The sequence below is a fragment of the Vigna angularis genome, chromosome 3 (assembly GCF_016808095.1).
Source record: "Vigna angularis cultivar LongXiaoDou No.4 chromosome 3, ASM1680809v1, whole genome shotgun sequence".
NCBI classification, from domain to species: domain Eukaryota; kingdom Viridiplantae; phylum Streptophyta; class Magnoliopsida; order Fabales; family Fabaceae; genus Vigna; species Vigna angularis.
The window spans coordinates 29911465-29920919 of NC_068972.1; the positions used below are offsets into that span (position 1 = coordinate 29911465).

General features: G+C 40.3%; 1 protein-coding gene across 1 annotated transcript; it reads right to left on the reverse strand.

Annotated features, from left to right (window-relative positions):
* Positions 1-356: 356 nt before the first annotated feature.
* On the reverse strand, positions 357-8943 carry LOC108326214 (DEAD-box ATP-dependent RNA helicase 38). Its single transcript, XM_052875206.1, has 8 exons — positions 8647-8943; positions 8026-8544; positions 6019-6084; positions 4911-5315; positions 4775-4817; positions 1941-2003; positions 855-940; positions 357-732 (listed from the first exon to the last, which is right to left on the reverse strand). The coding sequence occupies exons 1-8, from the start codon at positions 8866-8868 to the stop codon at positions 670-672; spliced, it is 1467 nt and encodes a 488-aa protein (XP_052731166.1). The 5' UTR covers positions 8869-8943; the 3' UTR covers positions 357-669.
* Between the last annotated feature and the right edge of the window lie 512 nt (positions 8944-9455).

Genomic DNA, 9455 nt, shown 5'->3' on the forward strand with positions numbered 1-9455 from the left:
ATGTTTTTAAAATATATTTTAGGAATATAATTAAAGTTCATTTAAAATAAATTTCAAAAACATTGAATAAAAAAGTGAATTTTAATAAAAATATAGCATTAGATAAACTCCTATAGTAATTAGGTATCCCATTTGTTACAAACGTTATTACGAGTGTATTAATAATATATATACGATTATCTTTATCCCCCTTTTCTTTGTTAAACCCCTTTTTGTATCAGCTTTGGTTTTTTCATGTTACCGAGGTGAATTTACATATGTTGTGATGACTTTTAAAACATAAAGTGGTCAATTATTTTTGTGACAATAATTATACATGATGATGACTTTGACGTTGTGATGCCTTAATATCTAAGTTTACACACCTCAGTCATGCATCAGCTGTTTATATGAAAATCATAGTGGTATATTTCAGACTCAAGAAAATATGTTTGACCAGAAAAAATCTAAATTACACACACTGCAGGAAAAAATCAAGCACGACAGCAGCAGTATTGAAAACAGACCGACCAAAAACTCTCCATCCCCAAAACTTAACCATCATCCGCATGTGCTCCTGCAGAATAATCAAACCATTCATTGTTATGATCGAATTCCTTGGCCAGAATCCAGGCACATTGAGGAGAAACACAACAGTTATCGACAGCCTTCGACTTATGCAGATTCACATCATTGCAGTAAACCGGCTTCCTTGAGAGCACGTTTATAGTCTTCAACACTTTGTGCTCGCACCTGCATCCCCAGTCACATTAACAAAATAATGTTATTTAAGATGGATATTTTCACAACTCCTTCAGAACAGATAATAAAAAATCAAATTTAGCAGAATCGGTGCTATGAATCAATTGACACACCTCAGCTACACGAGTGCCGAAGTGATTCTCAATCTTCGACATGAGCCTTTCATCCTTTTGATCACAAATCAGGTTAAATACAGCCCCTGTAGGATCAAAAGAAACAAACGGATAACTTAACTATTTTATACCAGCGCTGAAAATATGATTCATAACTCGAGGAAGAATGAAGTTATGAATCACTTTCTTTGGAATAAAAGGGTAAAGCAAAAAAAAGTGCATGAAGTGATACTGTCGCCAAACAGGTACATATTAAAACTTAAACCCCAGTCTGACCAGGGTGATCACTCAAACTAAATATCTGCTTTGTCCGGTAAGATGGAAAAAGAAAAAGAATTTAGAAGTGATAAAGTCTATAAGAACTACAGATAAATAGTCAATTTTTAAAATCTCCTTTGTCATCTGATTTTCAGGTGTCCTACCAACTCAACAGCCCACTAGCTAAAAATATTTCTAACCCCGTCAGAGTAATAATATATATTGAACCAAGTAGCACCACAAAAAAAAGGAATTAGGGGGGCTCACTTAATACCTATGAAGCACCGACTCTGACACTGACACCACTAACACAGCTAATGACCAAAATATAGGACACCGTATAACTGCTGATACACACCCACAGCAAATGCATACATGTAATATAAGCATCAGGACAAAAGTCTCAACTGTTTAAGATTTTCATGTTGTAAAAACAAATTTGATAAAGTTTTCCTTGCAATAACATCTTTCACAGTAGAATCTTAAATAACAAACATGTAATCTTAATAGTTAAAATAACTACTTAAGTCCTTTTTATAAGCCTAAAAAATAAGTCATCCATTATTTCTAATATAGGTCGTCTTCTTTCAATTTCTTTTTGCTATTTTTAAATACAGTAGCGTCAGCCAAATCATGTTAAAGAGATGTAAGCCAGAAGAAAATTGTGACACAGTTGAATAGGGTTGGACATCTAATAGAAGTGTCTGACAAGTGTTCGGCACGGCACCGCACTTTTCTACCAAGGTCTCAGTGCTTCCTAGCTTAATAATGCAACTTTAACAATTTCTTATAACTACACAAGAGTAAGCAGAGAAATCTGGAAATTACCTTTGCGCCCAAAGCGCCCAGCTCTGCCAACCCTATGCAAATACACTTCACAATCAGGCTCAGGTTCACGGGTATAGCTGGCAGTGTGTTTGTTAGGAATCCAAGTAAGACCCCTAACTCTCACCCTCTCTCTACTCACGTAAGTAATCGCAACAATCAGAAATTGCAAAGAATGTGTATGGTATTCACAGCAAAGAATCAAGAATACACCGTAGAAACCAAGGAGCTTAACCTCCTTCACCAGGTGCAAGACCGGTATACAACTAACAAAGAGTCTAACTCCCCCTGAAACAAACAATAAGGGTTCTTATATATGCCCTTCTACCCATCCTCTCCTAACTGTTTAACAGTTAGGTATTATTCTTCCCCCTTCTCCTCTCATAAACTCTCCAAGTCCTAACATTACTCCCCCCTTGAGAATCAACCTTGTCCCCAAGGTTGGAACCGAAGGGCTTGGTCTCCTGGCTCCTCTTCATCATCTAACATCATCAATGCAGTACCAGGTGGGGTGGCGGATTCCCAAGCATATTCAGATGCAGCATAATTTACATTTTCCCCAAGAAACCATACTGCAGCTTGGACTAGTCTTTGTAACGCAAGAGCAGATTTTGGGTCAGATGCAGACACCTTGTTATCATCTGAAGAGAATCCACTGGCTACTGCCCACCAATTTAGGTCCATCAATTTAGGTCTGGAGGCTTAGGTGGCGGCCATTTCTCCCCCACTATCTTCCATTCTTCCTCTTTCCTTCTTATCACCCCCAAATTCCACACCAAGGTCCACAATACTACTTCCTTTATTTTTAACCAAGCTTCTAGCTCCCCCCACCTTCTAGCTAGTGTTGGATCCCCCTTGCTGACTACCTTCTTCCCCCTTTGATTGAACACCCTAGTCAATTCGGTTTCGTCGAACCCCCGTTCGGTCTCGTCTTTTAATGGTCAATACCGTTCGGTCCTCTATCCAACATTGCAGCTTCATCGCTTTTGGCTGAATAGGGCCTCCAGCCGAGAGAGTGGACAACTCCGTCTGCTTCAGGTCTAATTCTGTCTCGGACCGTTCGACAACCTCACCTGTGATATTGCGTTCGATCTTGGACCGCTCGGCAACACTCGATCTACCGTTCAGTTCCTTCCCGCTAACTTCAACCGTTCGGTCGATGTTGGTTTTCTTCCTCTGCTCATCCCCCAAGCTCACCTGGTACGGTTGGGTATCCTCCATGGGTAAACCTCGATCCTCTACTAGTACCTTGCCTATGAAACTGTGGCTGGCTCCACTGCTAGTCAAAACCATACCCGTTCGGTCACATATCAAACCATTCGGCTTCATCATTTTTTTCTGAGTGAGGCCTCCAGCAGAGAAAGCGGACATCTCCTTCTGCTTCCGGTCTACTTCGGTCTCTGGTTCTTTAGTCTCCATCTCTTCATCCTCCCCAAAATTGACCGTCCCTCGATTCTTTTCTGGCCAATGATGGCCTGGACCGAGCGGTCGTCCTAGATTATGGCGGTCGACTTCTGACCGCTCGATAACTTTCATTGGGCATGTGTTATAGCGATCGGCCTCGGATTGCTCGGCCACTAGAGATCGACATGGGCTATAGCGATCGGCCTCCGACCGTGTCACCTCATCGCTCGTTCGTCCCCAATACGACTGGTCTTTTATGTCCTCGGACCGCTCGGCAACTCTTGATCGGCCTGTGTTATTGCGATCGGCCTCGGATTGCTCGGCCACTAGCGATCGGCATGGGCTATAGCGATCGGCCTCCGACCGTGTCACCTCATCGCTCGTTCATCCCCAATACGACTGGTCTTCTATGTCCTCGGACCGCTCGACAACTCTTGATCGGCCTGTGTTATCGCGATCGGCCTCGGATTGCTCGGTTAATCCCGATCTTACCTTTTCGCCTCCCTGTACATACTCTTCCACCGTCCCCATCTGTTTCGATGTCGCCAAACGCTCAACAATGGTTCCAAACCTTATCACCAGGGCTTCCTTCAAGCCATCCCAGGAACGATTTTTGGCTTTCTCCTTCCAAGCTTGGATCCAATAGCCAGCACTTCCCTTCATGCTACTGTATGTCCGGCGCACTTTTTCTTCCTCTATCACCCCCTGGTTCTCAAAAACTGTCTCCACCCTAGCAATCCATCCCATAGGATCAAACCCTTCGAAAGTGGGTAATTCTACCGTTGTCCTCCAACTGGGTTGCCCTTCATGGCGTTCACCCCCTGCCTCTCCCACTTCCTCCTCTTGCCTCCTTTTGTTCTCGTTGACAGAGGCTTGGCTGCCGTCCGACTGTTGGCCCTGCTGGTTGCTGGTTCGCCCACTCAACATTTTCATAATTTCTTGCAAATCTTGGCGTATTTCTGCATAATCTTGGCGTATTGCTGCCATGTTCATTCTCAGTTCGCTGGTCCTCCTCTCCAAGGTATCATTTCTTCCTTCCATGCCTCCACCCTTTCTTGATCACTTCTTGATCCCTACTTGACCTAGCAGTCCCCTCCCAAGCGGATCCGGCAGGTTGGACCACTTTGTTAGGAATCCAAGTAAGACCCCTAACTCTCACCCTCTCTCTACTCACGTAAGTAATCGCAACAATCAGAAATTGCAAAGAATGTGTATGGTATTCACAGCAAAGAATCAAGAATACACTGTAGAAACCAAGGAGCTTAACCTCCTTCACCAGGTGCAAGACCGGTATACAACTAACAAAGAGTCTAACTCCCCCTGAAACAAACAATAAGGGTTCTTATATATGCCCTTCTACCCATCCTCTCCTAACTGTTTAACAGTTAGGTATTATTCTTCCCCCTTCTCCTCTCATAAACTCTCCAAGTCCTAACAGTGTTTCATTGGAAGATCATAATTGATGACCAAATTAACCTAAATAAATATAAATAGTTAGGATGTAACCACATTTAAAAGATAAAAGGACAGACAAAAAGAGAAGAGTGGGAGAGAGGACCAACACAGTACCTGTTGCTGATCAAAGCCACGAGCTAGAAGATCAGTTGAAATAAGAACTTGAGTCAAACCATCTCTGAACTCCTTAACAATTTTCTCTCTCTCGTCATGACCAAGAGCACCTTGTATAGATGTAACCTCGTAGCCCATGTCAACAAGTGATTTATGCAACATTTGTGCACTATTTCTTGTACGCACAAATATGATGGTTTGCCCCACATTCTCTCCTATTTCAAATATGTAATCTTTTATCACTTCAATCTTCGCAAGTTCATCAGAACAGTAGACTTTATATTGCTTCACTGCATCTAAAGATAGTTCTTCTTTCTTTACAAAAAGTTTATTATGATCCTCTTTGACTGTCCTTGAAACGAAATTCTTGACGGTGTCATTAAATGTAGCAGAAAACAGAAGAACCTGGAGGTACACACAAGACCAATCAATTTTCTAGATAAAAAGAAACTCACTGCAGAAAGCTTTATTCAAATGCAGATCCAATAGTTATGTGGCTCCAAAATTGTGCAAATACAAATTGACTAGTATCAATCCATTAATATCAACCAAAAGAAGATGTAATCTTTATATCCATGTGATGTTGTTTGACTGAACAAGATATATTTCACTAGACTGTTTTCTCTTCTCGTAATATGAATGGATGGTTAACTTCATATCTTTCACACGTTATAAGAGGGCTCAAAGTGATTTAAGTTTTGCATGAACTAACGAAAAGATATGCTGAAGAATAGGTGACTATAACTACGTATCATGTCTCTACACGTATGACTGCATGCACATGCAATCACCAGTCACTATATGGATGCAGAAATTTACCACACAAGTTGAAGAAGCTAAACGAATCAGAGAAACTAACACATCACTTGTAAAGTAATTGCATCAAGAAAAAATATATTATGCCGCTACTTAGCTTCCATTTGGTTTACTATAAAAATCAATTTCACCCACTGCAGCACATGTTTCAATGTAAAATATATGGCTGAGTCTAATTGGAGCATATATCTCAGTCACGTAGACAAATCTATGAAATAATTTCTTGTGCAGATGGAGAATGGAGAGATATCATGATCCATGGAAGAACAACGTGAGAGAGAATTCAACCAACCTGACAATTAGAATTGACTTTTTCTATTTCTTTCATTATCCTCAGGGAATCATCTTTAAATCCATCCTGCAACATTGAAGTTAATAACAATCAAGACATGGAATATTTACCAGCAAATTTCTATTAAAAATAAGACAAATGAACATGTAAGCATATGAACATTCCCGAACCTAAAACTGTGTAATGCTCAATCTCTGGCATGCACATTTATAAACTATAAATGAATAAATCGTAAAATCAAATGGTTCACTACTACTAGTTCTCTATTCCTCTATATCCATGACAAACTGACAATCTACCCTGCAACACAATTACAGCACGCAAACCATTTTAAAGATAGCTTTAGCAGTTTCACTAGGTAATTCTTCAATAAAATGCAGTAACAATTCCAGGAAGAACGATACAGCCATGAACAGTTCACAATAGAATACGGATCAAGAAAAATGGAGGCAGGCCAAAAATCAACTTTATGATATTTGGGACAATGTATGATGGGCAAAATGCAGTAGTCAAAGAGCAGTTGAAATATACATGAATCATATGTATAAAATTTTAGTTGTATGCAACTAAAAATAAGCTGCATAAATATTGGCATAGTAACATAAAATCAACTCAATAAGTCAAGAGGGAAGATCCCCAATCTCATATTGAAACAGTGGCAACAATCCTGGCCACAAAAGTTATAATTCAGCAACACAGTAGCACAGCAGCACCGCTCAATACTATTAAACTCAAGATTCTACCAAGGTTGGAGACAGGGTGAAAGCTTGTAACTCAAGGATTTCAAGATTCTATATTCCTACCTAAAATGAACAATTATACCCATAATATAATACACAATATACAATGCATGTGTATTAAAAAGAACATATATAAAGCAAATACTTGCAAAACCACTTCCTCAGACAAAAAACCCCAATATTAAACAAACGTAAATAAAAAAAATCATGATGACAATAATATCTTCAAATTAACAGAATCATATATTATTATGATTATGAGCAATTAAAGGAGAAAAACACTTAGGTCCAGTAAAAAATATCATAATTATATATTATATTATAATCGTTTTAAAAGTCACTGTAACAATCTTTGAACAATTTTACACACACACACACACACACACACTTGGGTCCATTTAAAAACACTACGCAAATTGATGAAGAGACAAGAAAAGAAATTAATATAAAAAGAAGTTCCATTCGCAAATCAGATGAGAGAAACCTTGGGAAAAGAAGGACAAAGTGACTTTCAATTCTGTTTGCATGAAGCTCAGTTCGCAAGAGAGATACAACCAGCAGGGCCAAAGCTGCAATTGTAGTGCAGCATGGACATCCAACAGTTGCAAAAGATCTAGAACTTATGTGCAGTATGGAACAAGGGTCTCATTCAAACAAGGACATAACTAAGAAGTGTTTTACCATTGGGGTTGAAAGAATTCTAGGGTTTTTTTACTGGAATTGGAAATCAAAGGGGCCCGTCCCAGAATTTTCGGGCACCTTGACTTGCTAGATTTTGTAAATCCCACTATTAGCACATGAAAGATCACATCATTCTCCCGATCCTGGTCAACTGTAATCCTACGCACAATCCAGCCCAAAGGACCTGCTCCCATGTGTAGAACATTACAACCCACAAGGTGCATTATAATTATAACAAAACTGGCATCCCTATAGCAGCTATCAAACAGCTTTGAAGTTACCAAAATGTATGTGCTAGGGTGTCTGCATAAATATTGTCTTGATAATATACGGGTTATGCAATCATGAATTGTTATGCATGGTGAGATTACTAACTCACCAGATAATTACTTAAAAGACATATCCAGAGTGATTTCTACCTAGGTGACGGTAAAGCTGTATCAAAATTAAACTCACAAATAAATGGTCAAGAAATGTGGTTTTCTACTAATACTACTACTACTGTTCTCTTGTGTCTAACCTAACCAATCCTCCAATAAAGTACGGTAATAACAAGTTCAGCAAGTGGGCAACGCAATAAAATTACCTCCGCAAGCATTTGATCTGCCTCGTCAAAAACAAGAATCTTCAACCTGGCGGCCCCAAGTTTCTTGAAGCTCATCCACTTCTTGATGGTGCCAGGGGTTCCGATCACCACCTGCGCCATAATCGGCGCCCTTTTCGCGATCGAGAGCGCATTGCTATCCGTCGGCACAGCGCATTCCGACGCAATCCCGGTGTACTTCCCCATCTTGCGGAGAACCTCGATGTTCTGATTAGCCAACTCCCGAGTAGGGCAGACACAGAGAGCCTGCGGCGCCTGCACCTTGGGATCGACGCGGCTGAGCATCCCAAGCACGAAGCACGTGGTCTTCCCAGACCCGTTGTGCGCCTGCGCGATGAGGTCGCGGTGCGGCGGGTTGAGGATCATCGGCAAACTTATCGCCTGGATCTTGCTCGGCTTCTCGAACTTCATCTCCACGTAGAGCCCTTTCAGAAGCTCCGGCGAGAGGTTTAAGTCCTCGAACTTCGCAGCCGACGTGTACGGCGTTTCTCCAGAGGTAACCTGACCACATTACAAAACCCTGACATTCAATTCAAAACCCTAACCAACTGTAAACAGAGAGAACAAGAAAGAGAGAAGTGTTGTGTTGCGAATAAAACGAACCTTTTGGATGCTAGAATCGTCGGGGTCATCCAAGAGTTTGGGAGGGTTCTTATCGTTGTCTTCGATTTTTAATGAATCGAGGTTGACGGAAGATGCTTCAGTGGCGGTGGCGGTGGAGGAGGCTTCGGTTTCTTCGTCCGCTTCGTCAGCCCATCTTTTGGTAACTGGCGGCGGAGGGTCCACCGCGGTGGTGGTGGCGGCGGCGGTGGATGGTTCTGCCATGGTTCGGAAGAAGAATGCGACGGTAGCCAATAATACAAATGTTTGGGCCGAAAAAAATAATAATAATGTGTTCCTCCAATAGTAATAATAAATATAGTGAAGGTTGCGTTCCAATGACGGTGGCCAATAATATAAATGTTTGGGCCTATGTTACATGAACATTATCCACTTTTACTTCCTGCATCTCCACAATTTATTTGCGCACCTCCAAAAACTTTTAAAATGATTTTTTTCTATTGAAAAGATTAATCTTTCTGGAACAGATTTCTAAAATTTTCAAAATAAGATTTTTTAAACAAGATTTACGGGATAAACTTTATGGAATTAAATTTTCTAGAATTAAATATATAGAACGAATGAAATATATTATGGAAAAGATTTTTCAAAATAGAATTTCTAAAACATATATAATATTTTTTCAGAATATCCTTACATAAAATATATTTCAGAAAAAATCTTTTCAAAACATTTAGAATACAATTTTCAAAGCTTTCCGAATTAAGTACTTCTTTTCGCATTCTCTTTCTGTTCTTGAGCGTTCTTCCCTTCTTCCCCCTCTTCTTCTTTCTCTGCAGCTTCAGTGGTGT

Bases quoted from the DNA above. Each gene is read 5' to 3' on its own strand.
- LOC108326214 (XM_052875206.1), bottom strand. From the start codon at position 8,868: ATGGCAGAACCATCCACCGCCGCCGCCACCACCACCGCGGTGGACCCT. The intron at 8,545-8,646 runs GTTCGTTTTATT...TAATGTGGTCAG, and splicing joins ACGATTCTAGCATCCAAAAG to GTTACCTCTGGAGAAACGCC. The intron at 4,818-4,910 runs GTACTGTGTTGG...ATATTTATTTAG, and splicing joins GTGGCTTTGATCAGCAACAG to GTTAATTTGGTCATCAATTA.